Raw genomic sequence first — 19,696 nt, 5'->3', positions numbered from 1 at the left:
TTATTCATTTATCAGACAAAGCGATGCACATCTCAGAGAACACAAACGTACATCAATAAGAGGCAGAGATACAGACAGAGACACGTTGTGGTCAAAGTGCGGTCAGTCAGTCTGATACCAACATTCGTCACGAGTAGCTGCATGTAAAACCGGGAGAGAGTAAAAATTTATTTACACAAAGGCGATCAGGATGGAGTTGGGTTTGAATAAAATGTGTTTTGAGACCCTGCTTGAATGTTGAGAGGGATTCAGCAGCTTTGAGGAACAGAGGGAGGTCATTCCACCACATTGTGGCCAAAGTTGGGCGGCACGGTGGCGCAGTGAGAGGACATGGGTTTGATCCCTGCTCGGTCTGTGTGGACTTTGCATGTCCTCCCCATGTCTGCGTGGGTGTCCTCTGGGTGCTCTGGTTTCCTCCCACACTCCAAAGTTCAGGTTCACCCACAGTGTGTAAGTGATGGAGAGGGTGTGTTCCACTGATGTATGGATGAGCGACCCAGTGTAAGTAGTGTATCTAGCAGTGTAAGTCACCACGGTGAATAAGGTGTGTGGGCTCATAACACTAGAGTTCATTGGAAGTTGCTTTGGAGAAAAGCATCTGCTAAATATGTAAATGGAGCATTGAGAAGATGCAGACTTTTGATTTTGAACCTGTTGTGAGTGAGATGAGACTGAATCCTGCTGATGTTATTCAATTAGATTAATTGGAACTATAAACATTTCTGAGAAAAAACCACAATATGCATTAAAACACACTGATTACATGTTTAAACTGTTCATTGTCTGTGTCCTGAGCCACCTGCTGTCAGCCACATGAGGAATTGATGGACTGCCTGATGTCTGATGATTCATGACCCTCTGAGGTCATCATCATTTCATAAATGACCTCTTCTGCTTGGCCCAGTGGACGACATGTTCGAAAACACTCCCAGCCCACAGTGCACTTCCTCCCCTAAAATGGTCTTGCTGCGCTCGGTGTTGGAAGGATGACCTTTGTCCCCTGACTCGTGGGAAGAAAATGTGTCCTTCCCTGCTTAGTTACTACTACTACTTCTTAAAAATCATTAAACTGTGTTCATGTGAGGGGGGGGGCATGGTGGCGCAGTGGGCTTGACCGCGTCCTCCTCTCCAGTGGGGCTGGGGTTCGAGTCCCGCTTTGATTGCCTTGTGACAGACTGGCATCCTGTCCTGGGTATGTCCTCTCCTCCTCCAGCCTTATACCCCATGTTGCCGGGTTAGGCTCCAGCTCCCCACGACCCCACATGGGACAATCAGTTTCAGACTGTGTGTGTGTGTGTTGATGTGTTTGAGATTTTTTCCTTGAACCAAGATAAACTTTTCATTTTATGTCATATAATTTCAATATTCTATTAACATTTGTTGACCGGGCGCTTTTTTCCAAAGCTACTTATAATTACAGCATTTGATCCATTTTTACTGTATTAGTTCAGGTTGATCAAGGGTGCTTAAGGGGATTAGAACCCAAGTCATTTCTGTAGAAGCTACATCACTACCTGCTGGCCCATTAACACCTGGAGAACAAGAGAGCGGAAATGAGATGGATAAAAAGGACATATTGCATTTGCCATTGAACGTTTGCGCACGGATATTTTTCAGACATTTGTGTTTAAATTAGGGGGCGCGGGGGCGCGGTGGCACAGTGGGTTGGACCGGGTCCTGCGCTCCAGTGGGTCTGGGGTTCGAGTCCCGCTTGGGGTGCCTTGTGACGGACTGGCGTCCTGTCCTGGGTGTGTCCCCTCCCCCTCCTGAGTTGCCGGGTTAGGCTCCGGTTCCCCGCGACCCTGTATAGGACAAGTGGTTCCGAAAGCACGCGTGTGTGTGTGTGTGTGTTGAAATTATACAGAGATCTGAAGGTTCAGTTCCACTGTAATAGAGGGATGGGTAAAATATTACCACATAGTTTTTACATTCGTATCCAACATGTTCGGTGTCATTAAGCAACACTGAGCCTGTGACAAATGAGTCAAAGTGAGCAAAAGAGAGGAATCTAGACAGGCTGCTATGAGCTGAGTTCACACACACACACACACACACACACACACACACACACACAGGCTGAATCTGCTTGTGGAGCATAGGGCGTAGGGCCGGAGGGGGAGGGGACACACCCAGGATGGGATGTCAGTCCATCGCAAGGCACCCCAAGCGGGACTCGAACCCCAGACCCGCCGGAGAGCGGGACCCGGCCAAACCCTCGCCACCATGCCCCCCCTCAAGTTCACGTTTCACTTTTATTCATTTATCTGACATCCACTTCACACTGTTAAGCTATTTACCCATTTATGCAGCTGGGTAATTTTTACTGTAGGCCTATCGGTGCAGGGCAAGTACATTGAGGAAGGGTAGTGCAGCAGGAGGCAAGACTGGAACCTGAGACTTTCGTGTAGGGGGGCTGACACCGACCACTGTGCCATGCTGGGAGGTTAAGCGTGTGCAGTGTGTGTGTAGTGTGTGTAATGAGTGCAGTGTTTAGTGTTAACTGTAGCATTTCACTGATTGATTGGAGAACTTTTATTATTCCGGAATGATTCTTATGTTTTACTTTCCAATGAAATGTCGCGTGCGTGGTGCGCGCAGAGAGGGTGCATGATGGATGCACGTGACGCACCGTGCTGGCACGAGCCGGGCGAGGCACGTGTCCACGCGCTTCTCAATGTGGGGCACTAACGGGGGGGGGGGTTCGCCGTCGAGTTTTTTCTGAACATTTTTACCGACCACATATTTCACGACACACCTTATTCATCTGACCTGTGTGGGCGCGAGCGGGGTGTGTAATTCATTGCTTTCCACCGTCTTTGTTAACAGTTCTTCCCAACTCGTCCGTTCACCTTCATTTCATACCGTAAGTCAGGCCGAGGTTATTATAGCAATGACTTAACGAGCACACAGACACCGCACCGACAATTTATCTTTCGTCAGATATGGCTGGTAAAGTGAAAACCGTACTTTTGATAACCCTCCCCCTTCCCTCCACGCTAGTTACGTTACTGTACAGTACAGGGTCGGCGGAGCGCGGAGCCGCGTCATTACAGCGCTGCCCACGCGCACTGTACGTGACTGTACGTGTCCGTGCGTGACTGTACGTGACTGTACGTGTCTGTACGTGGCCCCTCCCCTACCCGCGCACGGCGCTCCCCCACCCGGCGCCGTGCGCGTCACCGCGGCTCCTTCCCTGCGCAGCAGACACATCTACAGACATGGCTCCGTGAGACGCGGCACATGGCGGCCGGCGGCCATGAACCAAAAAAAAACAACTCACCAAAAAAAAAAAATAATAAAAACAACCCGTAAATATCAAATGCATCCGTAACTGCCCGGTGTCATTTTCCATTTGTTTTTCTTTTTTGGATTTTACAGCTCCACAAACCGACAGCGTTTACTACTAGCCCATGATCATCATCATCCAGCAGCAGTTTTTTTCTTTTTAATTCTGTCCAGATTTTATTTTATTAAGCGGTGGGGGGACTCGCTACTACCAGCAACCGCCGTTTCCAACAGTTCTGTTTTTTTTTTTTGACGCTTTCCAGCACCAGTCAGTCCTTTCCGTCGCGGCTCGTCCTTCCGTCTGTCCGTCATCATGGGCGTGCAGGGTTTCCAGGAGTACATCGAGAAGCACTGCCCCAGCGCCGTGGTGCCCGTGGAGCTCCAGAAGCTGGCCCGGGGCAGCCTGGTGGGGGGCGGCCGCCAGAGACCACCCCAGAGCCCGCTGCGGCTGCTCGTGGACGCCGAGAACTGCCTGCACCGGCTCTACGGCGGCTTCTACACGGACTGGGTGAGCGGCGGCCAGTGGAACCACATGCTGGGCTACCTGGCGGCGCTGGCCAAGGCCTGTTTCAGCGGCAACATCGAGCTGCTCGTGTGCTTCAACGGCGCGCTCGAGAAGGGCCGCCTGCACGAGTGGGTCAAGCGGCAGGTGAACGAGCGGCAGACGGCGCAGCAGATCGTGAGCCACGTGCAGAACAAGGGCACGCCGCCGCCCAAGGTCTGGTTCCTGCCGCCCGTGTGCATGGCGCACTGCATCCGCCTGGCGCTGCTCCGCTTCCACATCGGGGTGAGTCCGCCCGGCCCGATCCGGCCCGATCCTATACGTAGCGACCCGACCCGCGCTCCCGCTCCCGCTCCTTCTCGCGGTGACCCAGCGCTCTGAGTCTGAGTCAGTCTGATCTCCTCCTCAAGGAGAACCTGGATCTCTGATCCTCCTAAAGGAAACCAATGGGTTCCGTCCCTCCTCGAGGAGATCCAGGGCTCTGATCCTCCTACAGAGGAGAACCGGTACCTCCTATCCTTCTGCAGCACGTCTTGGGTTCTGCTCCTTCTGGAGAGCTAAGGTTCTGATTCGGCCTGAGGAGAGCCTGGGCCTCTCGTCATCCTAAAGGAAACCCATGGCATGGGTTCCGTCCCTCCTCGAGGAGATCCAGGGCTCTGATCCTCCTACAGGAGAACAGCTACCTCCTATCCTTCTGAAGGACATCTTGGCTTCTGCTCCTTCTGGAGATCTAGGGTGCTGATTCATCCCAAAGAGAACTTGGGGCTCTTGTCATCCTAAAGGAGAACCTCATGTTCTGCTCTTCCTAAGTGGAGAAACCAGGATTCTGATACTCCTAAAGATCAGTGGTTCTGTTCCTCCTACAGGAGAACCTGGATCTCTTATCTTCCTGAAGGACTTCTTGGGTTCTTCTCCTTCAACAGGACCAAAGCACTGATCCATCTTACAGAGAACCAGGGCCTCTTGTCAACCTAAAGGAGAGCTTGGTCTTCTGCTCTTTTGGGGGTCCTGATCATGGGCCTCTGATCCCGTCAAAGGTCCGCGTTCTCCTCCTTCTCAAGGAGAACCTGGAAATCTTGTCCTAAAGAGCATCTCATGCTCTTCTAAATCTTCCTAAAGATGGGTCCCTGGTCCTCCAGGGGGATGTCCTAACTCGTTGACCCTCACAAAGATCCAGAGTTCTGCTCCGTCCAAAGGAGGGCTTTGTCCTCTTATCCTCCTAAAGGAGATCCATGGGTTTCCATTGTGAGCGCCAGGGTTCTGCTCCTTCCTTTAGAGGAGTCTGGCTGCTCACAGGCCTCCTGGACCAAGTGTTGGTTATGTGACATATCAGCAGTCACATGACCAGTAGGTTTGGTGACCACTGGCCGCTACAGTTTGGTCATAGTCAATCCTCCATTGTGACATCTCCACCCAGTCTGGAGCAGCAGCAGAAAGTGTGCATTTTACTCACTTCTCCTTCACACACAAACCTTGACCTTTAGGTTAATCTCATTGTCATGGCAATCAAAGACACACAGAGGAAGCTGGTTAACTAATTGGTAGTTGAAATACTCATGTGGAAGAGCTAGTAAACGAACGCTGATGGTCAGTGGTTCGGACGCACACTTGGATTAACCCTGAAAGTGAGTTTTGTTTTTTTTTTTGGTCCTCATTAAAATGCATGGCTCTTGTTAAATGTGGATTTCGTGGGTTAATAAATGTGGGCAAACGGGCAAGGTTCACAAAGCCAGCAGCGCCCTTATTATGTCAATAATATTATGCAAAACTCATAAAAGTCATGGGTGCTGCTGGGAAGTGCCGGTATGCCGTGTGCTCTGCTGCTCCAAACCACAAATCCTGCAAAAATGAACATTTCCCCAAAAAAGAAAGAATATATATATATTTTTTAAACTTGACCTGTAGCAACAATGTTTATCTTGCACCTTGTTTACACAATCTAGTGCAAATCAGTGTTTGTTTACTCTAAGTCTGTGCAGGACTGCGGTGCACGGTTTGCGGAGGAACACCTGAGGAATATTTACTGGAATTAACAATCGGAGCGGTTCCTCGACGCTGGGAAATTGTCTTCTGTTAGAATCCAAAGTGTAATTTTCGTACACGTCACGTGTGATGTACACTGGTTTACACTGTGGACTGTGACACGTTGACTGTACTCTAGAATCAGCGTCTGCACCCAAATCTCTCCTCTTGTTGATGTGATGTACTCTTTGTGTTGTTCCCTGAGGTTTGCAGCCCTTTGCACTGATGTAAAGCTGATAGTGTAGCGGTTAGTGTTGTTGCCTTTGGACCTGAAGGTTGTAGGTTCAAATCTTGCCTTTAATATCCTTGGGCAAGGTGCTTACCTTAATGCTCCAATAAAATTAGCGCAGTGTACAAATGGGTAAATAACTGGAAATACCTGTATGTTGCTTTGGAGAAAAGTATCAGCAATGAGAGAGAAGTGTCACACAGTGAAGATGAATGGAGAGCACCGGTCCAACCCGACAAGTGTGATTTTAGGTGGGATTCCAGTGACAGGAGTGGGAGGATGTGGTTTGGGTGTAATGAAGGCGGAGACGAAGCTGCTTTGGGCGGCACGGTGGCACAGCGAGTAGTGCTGCTGTCTTACGGCGCCTGGGTGGTGTGAGAGATCATGGGTTTGATCCCTGCTCAGTGGGTGTGGAGTTTGCATGTTCTCCCTCTGTCTGTGTGGTTGTGCTCTGGTTTCCTCCCACACTCCAACAACATGCTGTTCAGGCTCACCCACAGTGTGTGAGTAATGGAGAGGGTGTGTTCCGCTGATGTATAAATGAGTGACCCATTGTAAGTAGTGTATCTAGCAGTGTAACTCACCATGGTGAATAAAGCGTGTGTGTGTGCGCTGATAACACTACATAGAGTTCATTAGAAGTTGCTTTGGAGAAAAGCATTTGCTAAGTGAATATATGTAAAGTGTCTGGTAAATGTATTTTGAAGTAAAATATTGGGGAAGGGCTGCTGCTAAAGAAGTGTTTTCTTTAGTATAATCTTACATATTTCTGACAAAGCGCAAGAAGTGCAGCGTTTTGGGCAGCAGGTGGCGCAGTGCTTAGAGCTGCCGCGTTACACTTGAAATTCACAGGTTTGAATCCCACCTGCTGCTGTAGTGCCCTTGAGCGAGGTGCTTACCCTGAATTGCTCCGGTTAAAAAAATACCCTGCTGTATAAGTACAGGTGGTCCCTGATTTACGGTGGTTGGACTTTTTTTTTCGACTTTACGATGGCGAGCTGGCGATAGACATTCAGTAGAAACCGTACTTCGAATTTTGATATTTTTTCCCAGGCAAGCGATATGATTTACGCTGCTCTTTCGCGATACTTGGCAGCGGCAGTGATCTGCATCTCTCAGTTTGTTACGCAGAGGTGCGTATTAGGTGTATTAAATGCATTTTCGACCTATGATGGGTTTCGGGGTATATCAGTGTAAGTGGCTTAACACCGTGAGTTGCTTTGGAGAAAAGTGTGAGATAAGTGAATAAATGTAAATGTTTTTTGTGAATCGCAGAATATTTTTGGACTTGCTGTTCCTTACAGTAAAGGTCCTGAGGGCGGCTTAGTGTAATGTAAGTCAACGGAGGGAGGATTTACGTTGGGCGCTGCGTGTGTGTGTGTGTTGAGTGAGTGCCGGGCCCTGGGTGGCCATCGGCCCTCGACCGTGCTCACGTGTCCCTCCCCTGCTCCACAGGCCTCGCCGAAGCCGCTCGAACCAGCTGCCGCACGGCTGGATGTGGGGGTTGGGCCTCCTGTGCCACTTGGAGAATCACTTAATTTAGACTCAGTTTTTAAAGGTGTTTCCAGTCGGGAAAAGCAGCGGAGATGTGACTATGTGCTTGGTTTGCTTTAACACTTTTTTTTTTTTTTTTTTTTTAAATATTAAAGAGCAGTCGGAGCAGCGTTTAAAACCACTTGCACCCGATGGCATTCGTGCGATGCGGTGTAGGTGCGGCACACGTTCAGAATGAAATGGCCCAATAGTAGCATTTGTTAAATTAATTTATGTGCAGGACAATCTGATGCAAAGGCACTTAAAGCTTTTAAACTAGTTTGGAATAACAGTTTGTTTACATTTTTCTGTTGTGCTCTGATATGATTAACATAATCAGAAAAAAATTTCATTACAATGTCTTTGTAACTTTGTAGCCAGATGGATCTCGAGGCCCGAGCCGTCGCCTTGCAGCCGGACGGTCCTGGGTTTGAATCCCACCCCCTGCTGTGGTACTCTTGATCAAGGTACTTACCCTGAACTGATACAGTAAAAACCACCCTGCTGTATAGATGGGCAAATCGTGGGTAAATCAGCGTAATTTCAGACAAAGTTGTCAGCGTAATTAATATTTAATAATTTATCTGGTACTCACAATGTCAGGTTTGTGCAGCAGTCTGTTTACACTGATTTACCCATTTATACAGCAGGATAACTTTAGCTGTATTAATTCGGGAATAGTAAGTACCTTCATCAAGGGTACTACAGCAGGAGGCGGAGTTCGAACCCGGGTTCTTAGAGAGGAAGGCAGCCGCTCTAACCAGTATGTTACCTGCTGCACTTCAGCATGTAAATATTACATGTTATAATTATTAATATTTACAACCAACATCATCAATATGTGTGGTGTAAGTTTCTCCTTATATTTCTCAGTGCTCTTACTCTTAATTTACTACGGCGATGCCAAACCTTGCGGACGGGAATTTTGCTCAGATCCCAGACGAGAAGCACAGCTCTGGTTTCTCGGTGCCCCCCTCCCCCCCGTGTTGACAGGCCCCTCTCTGCCCCCTCGCCATCCAGGTCGCCCAGAGCATCGAGGACCACCACCAGGAGGTGATCGCCCTGTGCAGGGAGAACGGCTTCCACGGCCTGGTGGCCTACGACTCGGACTACGCCCTGTGCAACATCCCCTACTACTTCAGCGCCCACGCCCTCAAGCTGAGCCGCAACGGCAAGAGCCTCACCACCAGCCAGTACCTGATGCACGAAGTGGCCAAACAGCTGGATCTCAACCCCAACCGCTTTGTCATCTTCGCTGCGCTCTTAGGTGGGTGCAGCGAGCGAGAGGAGGGAGGGGTGCCGTAAATCAGCTCCGAGGGTCGTTGGCTTCAAGACACGGGGAGAAAAGGCGAACTCTGACTCAGCACCTTCGCTTCTCCTGTGGACCGTGGTAATGGTGACCACTGGGATCCCTGAATTGTGGCGGATAAAAAATAGTCAATAATTGGGCATTATTATACAGTTGTTATAATACTGAAGGAAAAATTATTGTCGGTCACTTTAGAGGAAGTATCACCTTAATGATTGAAGAATCAACAAACTTACCCATGTTAAGTCACCTATGAAACCAAGTTTTTAAGTAACACACACACAACATCTGAAACCGCTTGTTCCATACGGGGTCGCGGGGAGCCGGAGCCCAACCCGGCAACACAGGGTGCAGGACTGGAGGGGGAGGCGACACACCCAGGATGGGACGCCAGTCCGTCGCAAGGCACCCCAAGCGAGACACGAACCCAAAACCCATCGGAGAGCAGGACCCAGTCCAATCCACTGCACCACCGTGCCCCCCGCGTTTTTAAGTAATAATTATGCTTAATTATGATGCATAGATGACAGTTGTAAGTCAGCAAAGCCATCCAGTATAAATGTCACCGGGAGGTCAGATGGCAGAATTTGAATAAAGCCCACTGCTCTTTCTCTTCTTAGTGGAGCACTTTATACTTTTGGCAACAGGTGGCGCAGTGGTTAAAACCACTCACTTTAGACCTGAAGGACCTTGTTTTGAATCCCACCTCCTGCTGTAGTACCCCGGATCAAGGTACTTATCCTGAGCTGATATAGTAAAGAATTACCCTTTGGGATAAATGGGTAAATCGGTGTAAGTCGCTTTGGAGGAAAGCGTTGTGTAAATAAATACAGGTTTGCTTAGGGGTTTGATGCTCTTAGAACAGCTTAACCGAACTCCTTTAGTGACAATTTGACCATAACTCAAGCTCGTATAATTTTTCTCTTGCAGAGTTTTCCAGCAATTACAGGAGAACTGATAAACCAGTTGAGCTCTTGTTTTTTTGTCACTGAAGAAGAGCGTCGGTGTCCCCAGAATTATGGCATAATGCGTTGGGTCGTTTTTCACACTTTCAAGTAACGTGATCAAGAGGTGGGGGGTGCGGTGGCGCAGTGGGTTGGACCGGGTCCTGCTCTCTAGGGGGTCTGGGGTTTCAGTCCCGCTTGGGGTGCCTTGCGATGGACTGGCGTCCCGTCCTGGGTGTGTCCCCTCCCCCTCTGGCCTTATGCCGTGTGTTGCCTGGTAGGCTCCAGTTCCCCGTATGGGACAGGCAGTTCCGAAAATGTGTGTGTGTGTGTGAGTGATCAAGAGGTATGAAGAGTGCAGCACTCCACTCTTCCAAGGTGTATTTGTGGAAGATTTTTAAGGCTCTTCCCGGGTTCTAAGTAGAGGGTAAATATGAAACGAAGATCTACTTGATTATTCTCCGCTTTGTTCCATGAGCTCAGCTGTTTTGGCGACAGAAGGCGGCTTCACCCCCCCCCCCAGAATTTCTATTTAGTGTTTTGTTCTCCTTTCCCAGGGAACTTGGAGGATTCGCTCTTTGCCTCGGGATTCGGGGCGAACGTGGAAAGGCTCCCTCCTTCCGTTGCGCCACCGCTCTGATAATCTAGAGCCTCTAATGTAAACCGTCTCTTGCGCAGTCGACATAAAGTTCTTATCTTCCACAGCACAAGTTAACCTTCTTTAGGAGGAATTAGAAAAATATTTATTTCATTTTGTTGTGTTCTATTTTTTTAAATTTATTTATAACAGGTTAAATATTTTCTGGGACCAGTCTGTTTCACCTTGCACTTTCGCTGACCGCATCGCTAATAAATTTGCAAATCTTTCCTTGTAATATTTCCGGTCTGACCTACAGTTTATGCTGTTCACGCTGGTTTCATTTCATCCTGGGAGCCGGAAAACTTTGGGAAGCAGAAATGTTTTGTTTTGATATCGATTTATTTGTGGTGAATTAAAACAGAATTCAGATACATTCTCAAACAATACATCAAACTTCAACTTATGTATCTGTAACTTTTTTTTTCTTAACCACATCTGCTGCGTTCTCCTCAACATAAGGGGCAAAAAGTTAGGAAGCAGCTTGGAGCATAGTGGTTAGAGCTGCTCCCTTTGTATCCAAAGGTCTCAGGTTCAATCCCTACCTCTAGCTGTACTACCCTTGAGCAAGGTACTTACTCTTAATTGCTCCACTAAAATCACCAGCTTTATAAATCAATAAATAATTGTAAATAGCTTAACATTATAAGTTGCTTTGCAGAAAAGCGCCAGCTAAATAAATAAATGTATTTGTTTTAAGTGTAAGAGGGGCACGGTGGCGCGGTGGGTTGGACCGGGCCCTGCTCTCCAGTGGGTCTGGGGTTTGAGTCCCACTTGGGGTGCCTTGCGACGGACTGGCACCGGTGTAAAAATGTGCACAAAGGTGACCCTTCGCTTGCAACGTAAGCATCTTAACAGCAACCTGGACTTATGATGACCTTCCCATGAATATTATTGTATTATTTTTAAGTACCAATATTCAGCCATAACAAAGCGATAACAACCTTTTCTGCTCTTGTTTGGGTCTCAGTTGGATTGCTTTTCGTTTGTTCGGTTTGTCATTTCCTTCAAATGACTTCATTCACAATATGCAGCTCGCGAAAGTGAGTTCTGGTGCTGCTGAAAAGAAAAGCGGAAGACGGTAGTGACATGAAAGTGAAGCGGCGTGGAAATATAATTGTAGTCCTGTACTGTATTTATATTATTCTGTATAGCCTCATTGGTTGTGGTGGTGCAGCGGGTTTGGCTGGGGGCTGCTCTGTGGGCGGTTTGGGGTTTGAGCCCTTCTTGGGGTGCTTTGCAATGGACCGGTGTCCCGTCCTGGGTGTGTCCCCTCCCCCTCCAGCCTTACGCCCTGTGTTGCCGGGTTAGGCTCTGATTTGCTGTGACCCTGCTTGGGACAAGTGGTTTCAGACAGTGTGTATATAGCCCTGTTTATAAAAGATAGCATGTTAATTGTTATATTCTCATACATAATACAGTGCAGTATAAGGGGATTTGCGACATAGCAGTTGACTTATGACAAGGTGGTCGGAACGGAACCCTGTCGTACGTCGAGGACCACCCGCGTTTGCGGCTCCGGTCGTTTGCCTCACGAGCAAGGAACGCTTTTCTTTCCCCCACCGCTGCAGGTAATCACATTCTGCCCGACGAGGACTTGGCGGCCTTTCACTGGAGTCTCCTGGGACCGGAGCACCCCTTAGCATCTTTGAAGGTAATGCGCCGGTACATTGTGAGAATGAGCCGGGAAAAAAAAACTCCAGAACATCGTAATCAATAATAATTTTTATTTTGCACCTCCTGTAGAACACCTGAAACCCCTTTCTGTTACACATTGAACTCCGGCTCTTTCTGAGGGTAGCTAAATAACGTGGTTTTTTTTATTATTATTATTTTTTTTTTTTATAACCGCACTAGAAATGACCCAGAAGGGTGGGCAACTGCTGGCACTCGGACCTCCGCAGGTCTATTTTTTTCTCCCTTTCTTTGAGTCGGGAGTTGTTTTCCTCTCCTCGGTTTCCAGACGGGCCGCCTGCTTACTGTTTAGAAACAGTTATCTGACATTTGGTTTTCTTTTATCCCTTTTGTATCACGAGGGCTCAGAAGTTCAGCTTTCTGCATCGCCGTGTCGAGAATAACGCTTTCTAAAGAAATGGAATCGAATATATTAATGCATATTTGTGTTTGCACCATCCGGGTGTCCTTTGCGTCCTAGCGCACGTGTGTTTATGGCGCATAAGCGTGACTTGTTTCCTGGCCTCTTCCTTGACCTCCAGTCGCTCGTTTCCTTGACAACGCGGAGTAAAACGAGGCTCGACGAGTAACGCATAAGGACAACGTGGAGTCGCTTAAGTGCTCTGTTCATTTGCGCCGCTGTAGCCAGGCGACCCGGCGTGAACCGAAACGACAAAGCGTCACTGCCTCCACCTGTTAGCGCAGCGGCAGCCCCCCCCCCCCCACACACACGTCGATGCCAGGTGGCAGATGGCTGTGTTTATCCAGAGGCGGAGGCAGGCGGCGGAGCACTCGCAGAGCCCTGCTTGGCCCCCTGTGCTCTAAAAGTTCCCAAACAGTTGTGGTCGTCACCCTGAACATAGTCCTCCCCGGGCCCGGGGACCCTAAACGCTGCTAGATACCACGTTAATGACCATTCATTTTGATTCGCGCTCTTTATTCATATCGTTTCGTTGAATTAATTCCCAGCACATAGTCATTTCCGAAGAGTTTCGGATGAAATTAAATTTTTTGATGACGCTGTATAACACGGTCCAATTGTCCCCGCGCCGCTGTGGAGCCGCTTCATTTTGTGGGCAGACTCCTCAGTGTGTGGTTTTATGCTGGTGGGCAGAGCTCAGCGCAGCATAATAAACTCAGATGATGAGTTGAACATATAAAAATCAAACGTTTTTAATTCACGTAGAACACTTACCAGATGAAAACAGAGCATTTGATTACACAGTTCAAGCAGCACAGTTTCAGCACCGGTTGTAATATCGCAGTCAGATAACTGGTACTTAACTAGGGGCTCCTCACTGGTCGGATTGATGCGGAAAAATATCGGATATTACATTAGCATTTATTTATTTTGCAGACGCTTTTCTCCAAAGCGACTTCCAGTGAACTCTATGTAGTGTTACCAGCCCACACACCATATTCACCGCGGTGACTTACACTGGGTCACTCATCCATACATCAGTGGAACACACTGTCTTTGTCAGACACGCTATGGGTGGACCTCAACAGCATGTCTTTGGAGTGTGGGAGGAAACCAGAGCACCTGGAGAAAACCCACACAGACACAGGGAGAACATGCAAATTCCATGAAATCACTCCTTTTTTTTTTTTTATATTCATCATACACGGTACTAAGTTATCTGCATCAGTTGCACAGTAGTACCCTGCTTAACGCTGTCCCGTTCAGAGCTGTTTCATTATACTCCGTGGGCAGTGGAACCCGGAAGTTATGCACTCCCCCCCCCCAACAACCCCTGCCCCCATAGTAAAAATAATAGACATAAAACACTGCTTATTTAGTGTTTGTGGGCTTCCTTGTGTGTGTGTGTGGGGCAGCCTGCCTGTTTCAGTGCTGCGAAGTGGCACCGGGAGCCAATTTTTCAGTCCAGGTGCACGACGTTCCTTCCTCTTCCCGTGTCGGTTCAACCCAGCGACACTAAAGGACTTGATGAGACGCCGCTGTCCGCGTCTTCCGTCTCACTAGCAAACAAGCTCGGCGCAGCAGCGTCTCATTCGCTCCCTCGGAATCGGACATGGGGATATCGCATTTACCCCATTTACCTCCATTCAGCCCGTAGCCTCCAGAGTGATACGTATGGAAGTTTAATTTTTTCCACGAACGGGGTCGATCTTCGGGCCGTCTCTGGTTTCGCTGTCTTGCGTCCGCCGATGCTCAGCAACTTGACACGTGCCGCATGTGTAATAACACGTGTAATGACAGGTACGCGCCCACCAGCTCGTGCTGCCGCCCTGCGACGTGGTGATCAAGGCCGTTGCAGACTACGTGCGCAACCTGCAAGATGTCAATGACTTGGAAGCCATAGCGAAGGACATCTTCAGACATTCGCAGGTACGGGGCTTAACCGTTAGGTTTAAATTTCCGAAACTGATTTTAATTGTGAAAAAGCGAGAGCGCGGTATTGCCGAACACGCCGTTCTGTGTTTCGAACGGTAAGTCCTCCTGATATTTACTTTGAATGCTACACGTTCAGAATGTTTCCCTTTTATCCCAGATTTTTTTTTCCAAAACGGCAATATACGTTCACTGGCTGATGAACGTCAGGGACCGTAAAAGCTGCCAATAGCTGCACCTGTCCACTAACCGCATGATTGTGGGTCACAGCCCGTTGTCGGAGCTCCTATGACCGGTACCGTTCTCGTGACTGTAGGGAAACGGCGGCGTACGGTTATTTTGTCATACATTTGTTGAACTAACACAGTAGACGTAAAACATAAATTAAAAAAAAATAAAATTTTAAAATATTTTGAAGTAATGTGTAATAATTCCTTACCTGTGTCCAGGGTGTCACGTGATACGGAAAATAGACTAAAGAACATTGTTTTACGATTTTGTTTTTGCAAATAATTATGATGTATTGGCGTTTATTCTGAGTATACCTGTGAGGCACATACATGTATGAGCTGCCGCCCCTGTGTGGAGCCCGGTATTTTATGGTAGGTTATGCAGGTACGGTGAAACACAAGCGCTTTAAGGAAGTGGTCCCTAAAGCTCTACATTATCAGAGCGCCATTGTTAACCACGTGTGACGTTAACCTTGTAATAGCGACAATCGGAGATTTGTAGAGAGCTGCTCACCATCGAGGTGTCTGTACCATGGAGCCCCCCCTTGCCGTGGAAGCAGACTGGCGACAGGAAGTGATGTCAGAAATCTCAGCAATGAGCGGCAGCTCTGAAGAACTTCCACCAACCGCACTTCCAGAGACATCGACTTCAGCCGAACGTATTAAGCGTCACACGTAGAGCTGTGATTTTCATGGCCTCCAAGTAAAATCTGGGTTAAAAAAATGGGTAAAAGTGGACTTCAATACTTTCAGGGTGGTGAGGTTCAGCTGAACGCGCAGTTGTGTGAACTGTTGTTCAGAAAATACTTGATGATTCTGAGACTGAAGCAGCGAGGAAGCAATTTATTTGGGAAACTGTAGTTACAACAAGGGCCTTTCTGTGTGTCCCCCCCGCTGAGTTCAGTGTGCCTGTTTTATATTCTAGTCCAGAACCGATGACAAAGTGGTGCGATTTAAGAAGGCAATCGAGTACTACTCCGCCGCCAGCAAACCCCTACCGTTCTCTCCTTACTTAGGTAAGCCAAAGTGCTCCTCTCGTTTTCTTTTCCCCCACCTGTGCTGTGTATCCTGTACACACACACACACACACACACACACACACACACACACACACAGTTCAGAAATGTACACAATGGGTGCACATTGCGCTCCGAGGTTCTACGCCCAATAGAGTGGCTGTGAAACGCAGAAGCAGCTCAGGACACGGGGCGGTGCTGAGCAGAGCAGTTGGGGACAATCACCCGTGGTGTTTTCTTGGGCTGCTGGGCGCCGCTCTCGCCCGACCTGTTTCCCGTCCCCGCGCACTGCTCTGCCGCCGCCGTCCTGCTCTCCTTGTTTCCATGGCGCTGACGCGTGAAGGAATGTCTTGTGCGCAGCAATGAAGTTACACGAGAAAATCTACACGTTTATCCGTGTGGCTGTTTTCTCCCAGTCTCCACCTTTTATTTATTGGTTCTGCTTCATGCAAATATATGTGATCCAATCCCCTCCCCTTCAGTTTTGTAGCATTGAAAAGCAAGGCCCAAATAAGCAGATTTAGATTTTTTTTTTTTTTTGGTAAATGCGACAATGTGGGAACTCTCTCCCGTTGCCTCGGACCCCGCGCGCGTCCTGCATACAAATGGGCCGCTTTAGAAAGGGCCCCACACTCAGCCAACTGCCACCCCTTGTGTTTGCCATTTTTGGAGTAAAGCCCCTGGTGCTGTTGAGCCTCTCAGCGGGTTTCCCTGTGTTGCTGCGTAAGGAGACATTTGCTGTGACCTGTGACCTGTTACCTGTACAGCTAGCTCTGTGTGGGCTGGAAGATTCAGATTTAATTGTTGTTCACTCTTATAATAATAATGAGAAGAGTAAAGCAAGACTAGCATAGTGCTTAGTGCTGCTCTCTTTAGACCCCGAGGTTGCAGGTTTGATTCCCCCCACTTGCTGTTACATTCACTTATTTATCTGATGCTTCTTTCCAAAGTGAATTATTGTTTCCTCCACTGATTTACTCTTTTATACAATTGGGTAATTTTTACTGTATCAATTCAGGGTAAATGCCTTGATCGAGGGTACTACAGCAAGAGATAGGATTCAAACCAGATCCTTTGAGTGCAAGGTGACACGTCTGACCACTACACCACCTGCTGCGCCACCTTTCAGCTAAAAGAACTTCACATTCTTGCTTCAGCCAGCACTGTTGCAGTTTAACTGAATAATAGTAATTATTATTATTGCCCTTGAGCAAGGTACTTAGCCTAAATTGCTCCAGTAAAATTACCCAGCTGTATAAATGGGTAAATCATTGTAAAATAGCTTAACTTTGTCAATTGCTTTGGAGAAAAGTGTCAGATAAATGATTATATGTAAAAAATTATTGTACCTTATTTTAGATGTTTTATTAAGCCAGTATATCTTGCATTAGGGAGGCGCGGTGGCGCAGTGGGTTGGACCGGGTCCTGCTCTTCTGTGGGTCTGCGGTTCGAGTCCCGCTTGGGGTGCCTTGCGATGGACTGGCGTCCCGTCCTGGGTGTGTCCCCTCTCCCTCTGGCCTTACGCCCTGTGTTACCGGGTAGGCTCCGGTTCCCCGTGACCCCGTATGGGGCAAGCGGTTCTGAAAATGTGTGTGTGTGTGTGTGTGTGTGTGTGTGTGTGTGTGTGTATCTTGCATTATTGCGAGGGCTGTGATTTTAACTGTAAAGAATTATCTTTTTTTTTTTTTTAAAGTTTTAAGTATTTTCCAACAGTTTTCCACCTGTAAGACCTTGTCAGGTGTTGTAGGTTCCAGATAAATATTTTGAGGATGTTAAACGCACTAAAACAAAAACGCCGAGGTATAAAATACAACTCGGCTTTTATTCACTTCTTCACTTATTAATTTCTTGGAATTACTGCAGAAGCTTCTCAATAAGATTTTTCTGATTTGTACAGTGTCAGTGCCAGTTTATGGGAAATACAGAAATTGAAATTGACAGCCACAGATAGAAGAGAGGCGCTCACACACAAGTGTCCAGGCGGAGCAGTGAAGCTCGTGTTAAAATATAGCAGTAAAGAAATACAGCGGTACAATGGATTGGTCCACACTGGTCTGTACAGTACAGGTACAATGGATGGAGTCACACAGGTAGGTCCACTCAGAAGTCCCCCCCCCCCCGGTGAGAATTGTGTTATGGTTTTTTGTTGCAGTCAGACCAAATGCGATGGGAGTGCCCATCCCTGTACCGCAGTACGTACCTCCACAGATGCTCAACATTCCACCGACTGGCGCTCCCGTGAAACCCGGGGTAGGTGCCTTAACCGCCGAAGTCAGAGTCGCCCATCCGTGATGGGTTTTGCGCTCATCGGGACAGCGTTTGATGTTGCGGTTAAGGATGGGAACGTAGAGCCCCAGGAGGGACCCAGGTGTTGTATCTGTGAGCTACACTGCATTAGTTACACCACTTCTGTACCCTCCCTTACCGTGGAAAACACCATGAGTTCAATAAGCATGTCTGTAAATGTGCCAAGGAGTGAAAGCGTAAGGTGAGGGCTGACAGTGATGTGTTGTGTTTGGTCGTCCACGGGACAGGTGCACGTTCCACTTCACCTGTCCCATCAATTTGTGTACCTCTCCAGTCCTGGGAGAGATCGCAAGGGCGAAAATAAGTACATGTCCTTCAACGGGCAGGAACTCAAACATGCATTGTGCACAATTTTATTTTTGCTCATAATATATTTTCACCGAACACTTCCGCAACGAATTTAAATGACTAGATATGAATGTAAACAAGACAGTAAATTAGAGGCGATGTCGTACTTCTGAGTGTTTGGACAAGAATAGCAAGACACTATGGATGTTTTGCTCTCTTTGTCTTTTGGACGAGTTTGAGCTCTTTCTAGAAAATGATTAAAAATGACCACGCGGATCACGTCTTTTGTTTTCAGTTTAATGTTTCGCCTTAATTTATTGTGCACCTGTCCGTGAGACAGCTAGAAGAAGGATTCTACCTGTGGCGACTGTGCACATTTTAACAAATGACCTGTCCCGGACAGTCGGACGGTCCTTAAGGTCGAGCCGAGCCCTGCAGCCGTGTGGTCGGTGTTGAACAAAGGTGCTGAATGTTTGCATTAACAGCAAGAGTATCGGGTGGGTTGGGGTTCGAAGGTCCAGCAGCTGCCTGGCCAGAACGCCTACTCGACCCCCCTGGGTGAGCTGGGCCTGGGCCTGGACCCCATGGGGAAGAACCACCCGGATCAGAACAGCTTCGGCACCATTCCTCACGAGGGGAAGCACACCCCCCTGTATGAGAGGTCCTCGCCCATCAACCCCGCCCAGGGAAGCAGCCCCAACCACGCGGAGCCCGCCTTCTTCAACACCTCGTCCACATCCTCGTCCTCCGAGAACGATGAGAACATGGGCACCGCTGCCAAGTGAGTCCTTCCAGCTGAGTGAACTTTGCTCTTTTTTATCGCGTTGACGAAAAATACAAACGCTCAATATACAAAACTCTTTGGCCTGGAAGTCTAGTTTTGTTTTGCTTGGTTTTCTTTTCTCTCTTGACTCCAGTGTCAGTAAATTTACATTTATTTATTTAGCAGATGCTTTTCTCCAAAGCGACTTCCAGTGGATACTATGTAGCGTTATCAGCTCACACACCTTATTCACTGCGGTCACTTACACTGCTAGATACACTACTTACACTGGGTCACTCATCCATACATCAGTGGAACACACACACACACACTCTCTCTGTCACTCACACACTAAGGGGGAACCTGAACAGCATGTCTTTGGACCATGGGAGGAAACCCATGCAAACACAGGGAGAACGTGCAAACTCCACATAGACTGAGTGGGGATCGAACCCACCTCCTCTCGCACCACCCAGGCACTGGGAGACAGCAGCACTAGTCGCTGTGTCGCCATGCCCCCCACATACATAATAATGTGCTTCGTCGCTGCTCTCATGGCTGAGCTCGCTACGCACGCACACACACACGCGCGCACACACGTGAC

The 19,696-nt window shown here is 48.2% G+C and overlaps 1 protein-coding gene across 2 annotated transcripts in view; it reads left to right on the top strand.

Moving 5' to 3' along the window:
• The first annotated feature begins 3,172 nt into the window (after window positions 1-3,172).
• Window positions 3,173-19,696, top strand: part of LOC108923339 (constitutive coactivator of PPAR-gamma-like protein 1 homolog) — a 29,987-nt gene continuing 13,463 nt past the window's right edge. For both annotated transcript variants that reach the window (XM_029247997.1, XM_029247996.1), the window contains exons 1-7: window positions 3,173-4,072; window positions 8,592-8,838; window positions 12,033-12,115; window positions 14,357-14,485; window positions 15,644-15,734; window positions 17,887-17,984; window positions 18,845-19,110. In XM_029247997.1, the coding sequence (XP_029103830.1) occupies window positions 3,599-4,072; window positions 8,592-8,838; window positions 12,033-12,115; window positions 14,357-14,485; window positions 15,644-15,734; window positions 17,887-17,984; window positions 18,845-19,110 (1,388 nt within the window). In that variant the 5' untranslated portion in view covers window positions 3,173-3,598. The remainder of the gene's footprint in view (window positions 4,073-8,591; window positions 8,839-12,032; window positions 12,116-14,356; window positions 14,486-15,643; window positions 15,735-17,886; window positions 17,985-18,844; window positions 19,111-19,696) is intronic.

This window comes from Scleropages formosus, chromosome 22, assembly GCF_900964775.1.
Source record: "Scleropages formosus chromosome 22, fSclFor1.1, whole genome shotgun sequence".
Taxonomy (NCBI): Eukaryota; Metazoa; Chordata; class Actinopteri; order Osteoglossiformes; family Osteoglossidae; genus Scleropages; species Scleropages formosus.
This window is presented reverse-complemented; position numbering and strand designations above follow the sequence as displayed.